Source organism: Nymphaea colorata, chromosome 10, assembly GCF_008831285.2.
Source record: "Nymphaea colorata isolate Beijing-Zhang1983 chromosome 10, ASM883128v2, whole genome shotgun sequence".
NCBI lineage: Eukaryota > Viridiplantae > Streptophyta > Magnoliopsida > Nymphaeales > Nymphaeaceae > Nymphaea > Nymphaea colorata.
The window spans coordinates 16,285,175-16,297,459 of NC_045147.1; the positions used below are offsets into that span (position 1 = coordinate 16,285,175).

Here is a 12,285-nt window from a genome sequence, read left to right on the forward strand (position 1 = left end):
CACCAACAGTAGTATTGTAATTAAGAACTACATTCTTTAACATAGTTTCAACTTCACTCTTAAATTTAATAAGCACAGGTAATGAGCAAGCTCGAGAATGTGAAGATTGTCAAATTGAGAGCCATCAAGTCTTGGCCCTACCATTTTGTTAGTGTTGGGGGTCGGGACTCGGCATCACCTCATAAAATGTTTTATGAAAGCTCTTCGTCTTCATAAGAAATGATGAAGCCAAACTTGAGTAAATACCCAGTCAACTCTAACTGGCTGCCTTTTAGAGTTATTCAAACACGACCAAAATGTTTCAAAGTAGTTTGGTGGCGGAGTCAAATATTTTTTATGAGAGAGACACCGACTCAATTTTAGAAGTTCCAAAAAATCTTAAGAACCCCAACAAAAGAATTTCTATTGCAATTCAATTCAGGTCGATTCTTGAGCGCCAAAAAGATCAGCCTGTTTCTGGAACTAAAGTAAAATTGTGGGCTTAGAAATGAAAATTCTTCCGAGTTTAGTTTCCGAGAGGGACAGCAGATAATAGGTCCCTAAACTGGAAAAACGACAGAGAACGGGAGAAAGCAGAAAGGGAAGAGAGAGAGAGAGTGCGGCCCCGGCTGCCTGTGGTGGCGTATGAGCTGTGCCTCTTCTCAGCCTCGTCTCACTCTCTGTCCCTTTCTCCGCTCCTTCCTTCTCCCTCGCCCTCTCCCTCGTATAAATGGCGAACTCCCCACTCCTTCCCGCTGCCTCTGCGTTCTTAAAGGCGCTTCTCCTCTCTCTCCTTCCACCTCCTCCTTCCTCCTGAGGTTGTCAGCTCCGCGTCTTCCCTCTTCTTCTTCCTTCTCGGTGTTTTCCAAAGTTGGGTCCGTTAGGGAGATCCACGGTCCGGGTCTGCAAGAGATGGAGAAGAACATTCTGGTGACCGGCGGAGCGGGTTACATCGGTAGCCATACCGTGCTTCAGCTCCTCCTTGGAGGATACAGAGTCGTTGTCGTCGATAATCTCGATAATTCTTCGGAAACCGCCGTCACTAGAGTGGCCGAACTGGCGGGGAAGTTCGGCGGGAATCTCGCGTTTCATAAGGTGAGTCTTTTTTTCTTAGTTCGGAGCGGCTTCAGTGGTCCCTAGACTCTAAACGATTTGGTGAAATTCGACTTGTTGTTGCTCTTCCTTTTCTGTTTATAGTTTTGGATCGAGTTTGGTTGGATATGCGTGTCCAAGTTGTTTCGTGTTCGATATTCCGGCACAGGATAGGCGATTTAGGTTTCGGGTGATGTTTGTAAGGAAGTAGGAGGAACTTTCGAACTATTGTATGTTCTTCAAGTTAGGGAGTATGGTTGTTTTCCCTGTGTTTCGTTTGAGCGCACCATTGGGGGAGCTAAATTGCTTGACGTATGATTCTCTTTTCGGAGGATCAGTGCTTTATTACTAGTTTAGAATTCTATAGCGGAACTTGCAGAAACGTGCTCTTTGTATTGTAGTAATGATATTCTTTTTCCCAGATTGCTTTTGCTGGGATAGTTCTGTCGCGCTTCTATGGTATCTCCGGAGTAAAAGGTTGTCACCTTTGATAGGCTGTACAGCTAACTGACGAGTTTTACGCCACTTGGAGCCCTGGAACGCTATATATACCTTGGTGTTATTAGACCATGTCGACAATTTTGGCAATTGTTTCCCGTCTGCCTCAGTCTATTGCAAGATTCAATGCTTAACTCCTCATTTTCTTTTGCAGATAGATCTACGGGACAAAGAAGCGTTAAAAAAAGTGTTTTCTTCTTCAAGGTAAGTTTTAGTTGATTGCGTTTTTGTTGTAACCTTGTTTTGGTTTGCCTTCTGGTGTGCATAACTGCATCCTTTCATTTTAAATGGCTGGGAGCCTGTCGTGCCCATTCAGTGGTGTGTGCATTAAGCCTACTCTGTTTTTTGTGCAGCTTTGATGCTGTCATTCATTTTGCCGGATTGAAAGCTGTTGGTGAAAGTGTGCAGAAGCCATTGATGTACTACAACAACAACTTAATCGGCACAATAACCCTTCTGGAAGTCATGGCGGCACATGGTTGTAAAAAGGTAGTTCAGCATTTGTTGCTCTGTCTTGCAAAAACTCACTATCCATTTTCTGAACCGATTTTAGTGGATAGCAGTTCCTATTTGAACTTTCTAAAATGTTTGTTGTAATAACATAAGTTTACTCGTTTATTGCTTAAATATAGGGCACATGGTCATCAGCGACAGATATGTCTATATCCAGTGTTGCTTATCTTACTGTAGTATGACAGTATTTTAATAAGTTTGATGTGAATACAAATCCACTTAAGCTTGATTTGGAAAATATTCTGATGCTTCTAGATATAGGTATTTAAGACTCATAAGTGTTACATAGACATGGCACTGAGCATCCGCATCTTATCTTGACACGATGGAATGCTTAGACAGATTTGGATTTCGTGAGAAGCCAGCATGTCTTAAGACTCATAACTGTTTCATTAACTTCATCTATCTTCTTTTCTGAACTTGATAGATTATTTTTTATTTTCAGTTGTATTCTTTTATTTTAAAGGTTATTAAAGGTTACATTCATTTCAATTTAGTTTTGTTCTTGTATTAGAATGTCCAATATATCAACTGAATATGCAAGGTCTCGAGTAATCCACAGTTAGTTATCTATAGTATAGATAATTTTCGTTGTTTAGAACAGGGTATTGTACCAATTGGATATTCGAAGCAAATCTTGGAGCCATAATTAGCTTTGATAATATTTTACTACTAAGGCTGATACCAGAAATTGTTTTATTTCCTGACGCTGTTTTTTAGTTAGCTCTCTGCTGCATTTTAAGTATGGGACTCCTGTCACTTACTAATTCAAGTTAGCAAATATGCATCTCCTTCATTGGAAGAGTATGCAGCTGATACAGAACATGAATTCACTAGAACGGCATAAGGAATTCATCTCTATAAAAGTGAAAAATTCATCTATTTCATCATTGTCTCCATGCAATAAACTTATTTTGAACTTTAGGTTTCGTAAATGAAGTCCCTAGATTGCTATGTCTCATAAGTGCAGGGTGCGGGTACGGAAATTTTCAAAGAAAAGTAGGTGCGGGTGCGTGGAGGACATATATATATATATATATGTGTGTGTGTGTGTGTGTGTATATCTATCTATATATATATATATATATATATATATATAAATTATTTGTTACATAGCTATTTAACTGTTTACTAGTCTTATTTATCTATAGTTACATATGAACTTTTTGTATTAAAGGTAGTTTAGTTATGGGCGTATTTAAAATGGTTGGTTTTGGCCCAGTTGGCCTGACCGAACCGGGTGTGCTGTGTCAGAGAAGTACCAGCTCCAGCACCAGCACAAGCGTTGACACAGGTGCAACAGCTATTTAGAAACACCCATGTGACATAGCTAGATTGTTGAAATGGTGAATGAGTAACTATCTAAAGAAAAAGTAATTGAATAATTGATTGTTTGAAGATTATATTGGTGTACAAAGTCTCATACTTGACACAAAATTAGTTCATTTTCTGTATCAATTTCATAGCAAGCTGACCATGTGGCAAGAACTGAACTTCATTTGCTTATTTAAGTAGACTTTTAGAGCCTTTTTGTTATAAGGAATTGGATTTTGGATTTTGGATTGTGGTGTGCTTAATCTTATCCTTTGGAATTCTTGGTTTCCATACTTGATCCAGAAGATAAGGTTATGTTGATCTTCTGTTTTATATGCTGCAGCTTGTGTTTTCATCATCAGCTACTGTTTATGGATGGCCAAAAGAAGTACCTTGTACTGAAGAATCTCCATTATGTGCAATGAACCCTTATGGTCGAACTAAGGTGATTGTCCACCAATATTCCTCCTAAGCTTCGTCACCTCCAAAACAATAGTGACTTTCCTTCTCTCTCCTATGATGACCTCTATATTGAAATGTCAGGACTGAATTTAACTATTGTTTCTGGGATTCTGTTTGAAGCTTGTTATTGAAGAAATATGTCGAGACATCTACCGTGCAGATCCTGAGTGGAAGTTTATGTTGCTTCGGTACTTTAATCCAGTGGGTGCTCATCCCAGTGGCTACATTGGTGAAGATCCTAGTGGCATCCCAAACAATCTAATGCCTTTGATACAACAAGTTGCTGTTGGCAGGAGAGAAGCACTAACTGTCTTTGGAAATGATTATTCTACAAAAGATGGCACTGGGGTATGATTTAAACGATTATTGGTTGAATTTTGTGAAAGTAAGTTCCTACAGGTTGTTAGTGTAATTCTTAGTGCGTGCGTTGGTGTTTAGACGTGAGAAGCCATTTGAGAAGCAGGAGCCTAAGTGTTTCCAAAACTCAATTTCCTTATTAAGAGAAGTGTCCTCCCAAGCCTATCCTATCTCAATGTAATAAATTGATTTTCACTAAGAAAACCAATTCAATTACGTACAACAATGTTTTGCAATTTTTAGAATAACCAGATTCCATAACCCTCCCCTATTTCATCCATTCTTAATTCTTTTACTTTCTCTTTCCAGGTCAGAGACTATATTCATGTCATTGACTTGGCAGATGGACATATTGCTGCACTGCAGAAGCTTTTCGATGGCTCTGATGTTGGTGAGTCCTAAGTGATCCTTGCTTCCTGATGGCTGAATTGTACATGTATCAGTATCCTGAAATAAATTTTCCCTTGCAAATCAATTCTAAATAAGTTAAAGTTTGTTTTTAATGACAAATTCCCACTTCAACAAAAAAAAAAAAAATCATCTTATTTGTTTATATTTTCTAGTTAAGGGTCCATGGTTTGATTCACAGTTCACAGATTATGAAACCTTTGATCTTTCTGTTTGTGCTGTTTCTTTCTTTTGTCTTTATTGACATGAAAGTAGTCCAAACATGGTGAACATGTGATATGTATCGATGGGTTATGTGCTATTTTTGTTTGTGGATGAGTATGGCTGTTCTTTTTCTCTGAGAATCTACAATCTGATGAGGTGTTCTATTGTTGGGTACTGGTGTCCATTCTCTAGCAATGTGCTATATACCAAGGATGCTGTTGCAAACTAACTATTTTAGTGTAGGGCCTATTTGCATGGATACATGCACACACATACTATAGCCAGAAACGGGCACACACAAACTGCACCAAAATTTTACAATACAAAGATTTAGCCTTTTTGTTGAAATAGCTTAACTGATAGAATGTTTTCTAGCTTATGCGTCTGCTGCAAATTTGCATATCTGTCTCATTACACTTTGTTTTTATTTATAATAAAGTTCACTTTAAGTAAAATTCATACTCAGTGTCTCTTCAATTTATGGAAGGATTGGAAGTAAAACAATGTAGTTCACACGACCTCATTGTAGGCTGCAGTATGATAGCCTATTGAGTTAGCGATTCTATTATAGAAGTAATATTTTGGTCTTTGAATGATTTAAGTAGGTATCCATTGAAAAGTTTTTTTTTTTTTTTTTTGGCTTCATGCAGCCTGTGAAGCATATAACTTAGGGACCGGAAAGGGCACCTCAGTTCTGGAAATGGTGGCTGCTTTTGAGAAAGCCTCTGGAAAGGTACTCTATAGTGTTGTCAGAAATTTGATTGTCATGGCCTTTATTTACTTGTTTTTATCGAGCATGTGGTTAGAAGATGGTTCTTTCTGCAACACAGAGATACTGTGTCATGTATATTTAATTAGCTGAAGATTGACAGATGAAATGAGTGAGCGTTGTACGTCCCTTGTCTGATTATTAGGCCAAATCTAAGTTCTTCTCGTTCTTGTGGTGGAAATTCTCCATATGATCTCGATGGCCTTGTAGACCCCTTATGTCATTATTAGGCCAAAAGTTCCTCTCGTTCTTGCGGTGGAATTCTCCATTTTCAAGACCGTGATGATCATCATCAGGATCTTGAATTTCTGATCTTTGCTAATGCTTTCTATGTTTCTTATCATACAGAAAATACCTCTTCTTATGGCTGGAAGGAGACCTGGTGATGCTGAAATAGTTTACGCATCAACAGAGAAGGCCGAACGCGAGCTGAATTGGAAGTAACCTCTCTCTCTCTCTTTCTCTTTTTCCACACACACACACACACACACACACACACACATATATATATATATATATATATATATATATATATATATGTAGTGCATTGTTTCGAAGACTTCTAAAATTTACTATTTGAAAGACTATACAAACTTATTGTGAGAAAATATGGAACCTTCTAAATGTCAATATCACATCAAACGGGATAATTTTAAGGCATATTTTAGTATCACATTAATAACAGGATAACATCAAGGCATCTGCAGAGGACCCGAGGTATATTTCAAAAGCATGAGTATTTATAGTCTTACGTCAAAGTTCCGTGCTTCCTAAACTACTTCATCTTATGCGTTTAGCTTGTGATCACTTTTAAGTTTCAACGTCTAAGATCACTTTATGAAACATCCTCACTCCCAATATTTTGGCTAATTGAAATTTGCTATAGTTTTTCTTGGAGCTTGAATCTTGCATAGGTTTATATGCACAGTCACGTGCCATACATTTGCATCTTCAGATGAGCTTGAAGTGAACGCTTGCACTTGGACCTTGAAACTTATCATAAAAAGTCTGTCGTGATTTGCCTACTGATCACAAACCCCTGTTTCCTTGCTTTCGCTTTTGGTTGGCTTTTATTACTGCATGTTTAGGCCTCCCTTTATGAAACATTCTATTTCATGTGTAACCCACTAGCGTTAATTTTATCATTTTACTGAACGTTGGTCAGCTATTGTACATGATTTTCCTGTCTTCGCTACTGTTTTGAAGTTTTTTTTTTTCTTTTCATACCAAATTATATGCTTTGGGTTGAAGCAAATTGATTTATATTGGTTTTTCCTAGTTGATTGTTTTTTGCTCTCTAAAGCACATGTACATATGAATTTTTTTTTTCTCTAAATGAACATGCGAACATGAAAATCTTTTTGCCTGATTTATTTTTTATTTTCTATAGAATCTATCTCTGATTTAGGCTAACGTGGAGAGTGAATCTACCTAACCACCTGATAAAGATGGCTGAAGAACAATTGTAGACAAAATTTAATTCAACTGTCCAACCATTTGCTAAGTGCATGTGCTGAAGTTTTGAAATATTTTCAAATGGTTGCCTAACTGTTAATGACCGCTATCAATTATATTTCTTAAATTATAATTTCTCAGTATGAAAAGACTTTCTTATCCTTGGCAAGGTTATTATATTTCCACCATTCAATTTTCATGTCTCGAGAGATTATCACCTTCCCTCTTTTTTCCTCTCATTACAAAGTTTGATTCATTCAAATAGCTACGATATGCTTTCTCAGTTTAGTTGTTTACCTGGTGTGCCTGTCTGAGTGGAAAGGCCTTCTTCTGGCATCTCTTAAAGGGTGCATGTTCTAAGCCAGCCTAAACTTCTTGAGGAGCTGAAAGCCTGTAGTCGTCTTGAGGTCTGCCTGGTGCAATGCATCAGGCGGTATGCTGTGAGAGTCCAGGGGATTTCTCCATCGAAACCCGGATGGAGAAATCCACAAATGCAACTTTTTACAGCATAAATTTTATTTGGTTATTGCTTATCAAGGCCAGTGGATGTAACGCTTTGCTTTTTCAAATGCTTAAAGTTCTCGTGCAAATACAAGCCATTGATTTCTACCAAAGCTTGCAGCTGTAACTTTGATCTAAGATAAGAATCTAATCTGAAGCAGTATTGGATGGTTTTATGACCCATTAACGTAGGGTATGCATAATTAGATTGGAGTCAGCTGATATTTTCAAAACGTTATGCTTTGGAATACAACTGTATATGACAAATGACGGAACTAAAATCTAGACCCAGATGGAGCGGGAGTGTATTGCAAGGCTGGGCCGGTGTGGCTGTCATGGTGGCACCTATATATTGTCTAGGATGTCATTCACATTCTCTGTGTGCCGAAGCTAAAAGTTTCAGGTCTACAACTTGATCATGGGGAGGCATTACCAAGGGTTTTACCTCTGCTCCCGGAAGGGTTTGCCTTGTGTTCTATTTTAAGAAACGGAACAAAAGGAAACTAAAGTTTGCTCCGGCTTCCCTGGGAGAGCCCAAGAAAAAAAAAAGAAAAGAAACAGAATTTGAGTTGTTCAACGTCACCAGCTGATAAAAATGCACTTCACTGTATTCATGTTCCTCTCTTTCCGCGGAATTCTGCAGGGCAAAGTTCGGCATCGACGAGATGTGCCGAGATCAGTGGCAGTGGGCGAGCCAGAACCCTTGGGGCTACGGATCTCCTGACACCACCAACTAAACAAAATCAGACCCGCCTTCCTCATCCTCTAACACTGATTTTCCATGTATATGCCAGCATTCCACAGAAAGCTGCTACAACCCGATGGTTTTATCATGGAAGGGTTACCAGCAAGCACCAAACCCAAAAAATCGTCCGTTCTTTGAGGCTGCTCTATTGTGATAATGGCCCCAGTTGTCTTTAATTTTGACTCTCAATTATGTTTTAACGTAAAAAATAAAGACAATTCCTGCTGCTACTCAAATCTCGATGGTCGTCCCCTTTTTGCGCTTGATGCAGAATCACAAGGCCTGCTTTGGAATGACTTGAAGTCAAAAAAGCAGTTGGGTAGGGCCTCTTTATGAAAAGCGCGGGCGCAGGAATCTCATGCCTGCTAGTCCCTCTGTTATGATCTTTTTGCCCGTTTGCCCTCTCTATGAATGAACGGACACGACGATGATGGACGGGACCATTCTTCGGCTGGCCGGAAGTCTTTTGGCAAAATTTCCCTTGCAATTTCGTGGTAGAATTAAAAATCATCTATGAACGGGATATGCCCAGCAGAGAGATTTCATTTTAAAAACTTGGATACATGCATCTGGAACGGAATCCGTTTAAGTCAGCTATCCAACAAGACTAGTGACGCGGGCGGTCTGAACCAGCACATGGTGCTGGAAATGGCCGAGCCGAGCAGAACAGGCCTAAGCTGATGGGACTACTCTTGACCAGGGGGATAGGATCACTGCCCAAGCGCAGGTGCACCCTAATTACTAGACCAATTTAGAATTTAGTCAGTAATCTCCATCTTTCAATATATATATAAAACAGTGTGTGAGAGATATATCTGCCATCATTCACTGCATGCGTATGACAGGAGGAAAACCATGGCATTTCACGTTTCAGTCATCTAGTTGCTGATTTTACAGGTCAAGTTCAGGAAGCGTGACATCTATATTACATGCATACGTATAAGGTGGGGTAGTAGGTAGGGGACAAGAGAAAGGAGGTGATAGGGCTGGCAGCGGTATTTTACATTGGAGGTTCCAAAAGAAGGAACAGCAGGCAAGAAAAAAAAGAAAGAAAGAAAGAAAGACAGGCATCGGGGAGTCACCCTTTTGTTCGGATGATGGTGATGGTGCCCCTTCCCTGGGTCTGGATCTTGGTCAGTGCGATGATTGCCTTGCCGGAGAGGCCCGAAACCCGGTCGGGGGCAGCGCAGGGCAGCCGGGCGAACTCCCCCACGGGGTGCTGTATTGGCCTTGTTGGTCTCTTTAGCATCCTCTTGTTTATGTCGCTCAGTGTCACGTCGCCTTGCACTCCACTGGGCTTCACTACTGCAAAAGGATTTGCTACCCTCAAGGGCTTCTTCCTCCTCCTCTCCACCTTGCTCTTCTCCTTGCCTTTTAAAAATATCGACACCGACAAGTTTGAGCTCTTAATATCACACCCAATTTGCTTGGCTTCCGGAAGATTTAAACAGGCTGAAGTCAATTCGGAACCTGAAACGGATGGTTTTGAAGGAGCGCAGGTGCCTTCTTCATCTGTGCTTGAAAGTGTCTGATCTTTCTCGAAAGAAACTGCTCCATTTTCGTCACTTTGGCAGCTGGGCAATAGTCCTTCAAATGCCAGGAAAATAAGCTGAGAAAATCATGCAGGAAACGAACAGGATAATAGAAGAGCATGAGCCTTTTTTTTTACCTGAGAGCGTGTTACTGGCATCTTCCTGACGGAACCATGCAAAATTCGCGTCTAATTCGTCTTGCCAAAGGCCATTATAATCATCATTCTGCAGGGAGAAATAGCATTATTTCATTTTAAAGGGAATGCAGGTCGATTATACTGCGGCGTGGATGTATAAGAGATGGATGGTTATTGAAGAACAAGTAAATAAAAGAAAAAATTTGCAGATTTGGTTTATCATACCAGCAGATAATTCTCTGTGCTCACGATGGTGTGCGAGTCATCCGGCGGGAAGAACAGCATCCTTCGCCGCTTGCACCGGTCTGTCCAATCGACAACAGCATCTTGAAGATACCCGGAGCTCTGAGTATGGACTTCTTCCATGGCTGCCAGATACTGCATTTGGTGCAATTGGTAGTGGGGTATCAATGGAGTCTGCAATACTGGTGAATACCCACACCCAAAAGCAATTACAGCACAAACAAAAGCAAATTCTCAGCATACTCCTAGAGTGGCAAACATTAAAAATGAGCTGCAAACAAAAGCGAGAAAAGAGGTAAATACCAAAGGACAAGTCCGAGTCGAAATCAAAGTATGGGCACTGATCCTGTGTTGCCATTATCGAGAAATCGGGATCCCAACTCTTGATATGATCTGACTCTACCATCTTGGTGGTGGTGAATTTAAAAGAGAGGGAACGAAGAGAGAGAGAGAGATCAGTCAATGGTGAGTAAGAAGGGCATAATAAAAGTGCTTTGGTTTATTGTCTTTCTCGGTTTTTGAGAAGGGTGATGAATTATTGTTGTACATGATTTTGCTTCGTTTTTCCTTCTAATAGGAACATGCGAGCCACATTTCAAATCCCATCTTTTTCTTTGCTTGGTTTATTTAATAGAGAGTGCAGGTGGAGAGGTATCCATCTGATTTTTCCTTTTCACTTCTTTGGTTTCTTACTTTCCCTTTTCCCCCTCCCCGTCTTCCTGCTGATCTTTGCTCTCACCTAGACAGGACTTTTGGAGCCTGCTGTGGGCCCGGCAATATGACCTTGGGATTCGATCCCGTTATGGAGGGGCCACATGGGTCCCACTTCCGTAGACTAAGGTTGGGTCCCACATTTCTTGGGGCCATGTGGCACGCCTCAATAGTGGTTTGCTTACTTGTACTCTCTCTTTCTCTTTTATTGAAGAATTTATGAGCAGGGGATGGTGCAGTGGGGAGAGATGTACGTGGATTGGTGCCTCATGAGGTAAAGCCTGTGGAAAATCCTTTGGGGTGTTACTGTCATGGAGTGAATAGTCGCAAATATCGGCAGATCTTTCAAGGATTTTGTGAGGTTTTCAAAAGCTGATGAAATGCTGAGAAAAAGTATGTTAATTTCAGAGCTCCAGTTTTTCTTTTCTTTTTTAAAACATACTATGCTTAAAGCAGCTTTTTTCTAGTTCTCTTTATATTACTAAAAAACTTTGTCTCGTCAGCTTGTTTATTTTATATGAAATTTAGATGCTTGTGTTTTCTGGTCGTGTTTGCTGTGAAAATCATAAGAAACTAGAACATTATTGGTTTTTCCTTGCTGGGATTCTTGAGAGAATGAAAACATATGAGTCTGATGGAGAACTGATCGAAGATGGTATAACGTAAGGATTACATGACTCAGCTTAGCAAGCTTTAGAATCCTTTTAATATCAGCTGATTAATATGGTTTAGTTTGAGAGAGAGAGAGAGAGAGAGAGAGAGAGAGCCCTACCTTCCAACATCCTACTTCCTGCCTTCTGTCATTTTTATTGAGGTGGGGGGAAGCCGGAAGTCCCACAGTTAGTTCAAAAGGCCGTAGGCATAGGGAAGACAATTTATTTTCTCTCTAGCTCGCTCTTTAAGTAATGCGTCTCATGAAACCAGTTTGATCAAGCAACTCCCAACAATTCTAATGATTTTTAAAAGATCAAAGGATGAAGTGGTCAGATGTAAGTGGTGAAACTCATTGTGAGCTGCTGCTTTTATGCCTTCGATTATCCTTCTTGTTCGTTCAAATAATAGGATTTAGAACTTACTGTTATTTGTTAAATAAGTTAGCGGATCAAATCCATCAGCATATTTTTGTCAGTTCACACGTTTTTAAGGCAGGAAACACAGTATCTAGAACGTGGAGTGTACTTGAAACATAAATTTATTACAAGCGCAATCAATCCAGTTAGATTATCATCATTTTGTTCTTCATGACTATTTCTCGTAAACCATACCCCGAATCTGCGGCCCTTAAAGTTGGTTGAGCAAAGATCAGCTTTTAAATCACCAAAAGCCTACTGTATGTAAGTTCTTCTTGGTGATAAACAAAATGGC

The 12,285-nt window shown here is 39.8% G+C and overlaps 2 protein-coding genes across 3 annotated transcripts; one reads left to right on the forward strand and one right to left on the reverse strand.

Annotated features, from left to right (window-relative positions):
• The first annotated feature begins 556 nt into the window (after positions 1–556).
• On the forward strand, positions 557–8,533 carry LOC116261979 (UDP-glucose 4-epimerase GEPI48-like). Its single transcript, XM_031640949.2, has 9 exons — positions 557–1,074; positions 1,724–1,773; positions 1,923–2,058; positions 3,740–3,841; positions 3,979–4,206; positions 4,525–4,606; positions 5,478–5,560; positions 5,945–6,036; positions 8,196–8,533. The coding sequence occupies exons 1-9, from the start codon at positions 625–627 to the stop codon at positions 8,287–8,289; spliced, it is 1,317 nt and encodes a 438-aa protein (XP_031496809.1). The 5' UTR covers positions 557–624; the 3' UTR covers positions 8,290–8,533.
• Positions 8,534–9,100: 567 nt separating this feature from the next.
• LOC116261980 (protein XRI1) lies at positions 9,101–11,327 on the reverse strand. 2 transcript variants are annotated; one of them, XM_031640952.2, is made up of 5 exons: positions 10,513–11,327; positions 10,192–10,391; positions 9,967–10,054; positions 9,768–9,884; positions 9,101–9,668 (listed from the first exon to the last, which is right to left on the reverse strand). In XM_031640952.2, the coding sequence occupies exons 1-5, from the start codon at positions 10,613–10,615 to the stop codon at positions 9,376–9,378; spliced, it is 801 nt and encodes a 266-aa protein (XP_031496812.1). In that variant the 5' UTR covers positions 10,616–11,327; the 3' UTR covers positions 9,101–9,375. The 2 variants fall into 2 exon arrangements, with proteins under 2 accessions (XP_031496812.1, XP_031496811.1); XM_031640951.2 differs by having other exon boundaries at positions 9,101–9,884; positions 10,513–11,322.
• Between the last annotated feature and the right edge of the window lie 958 nt (positions 11,328–12,285).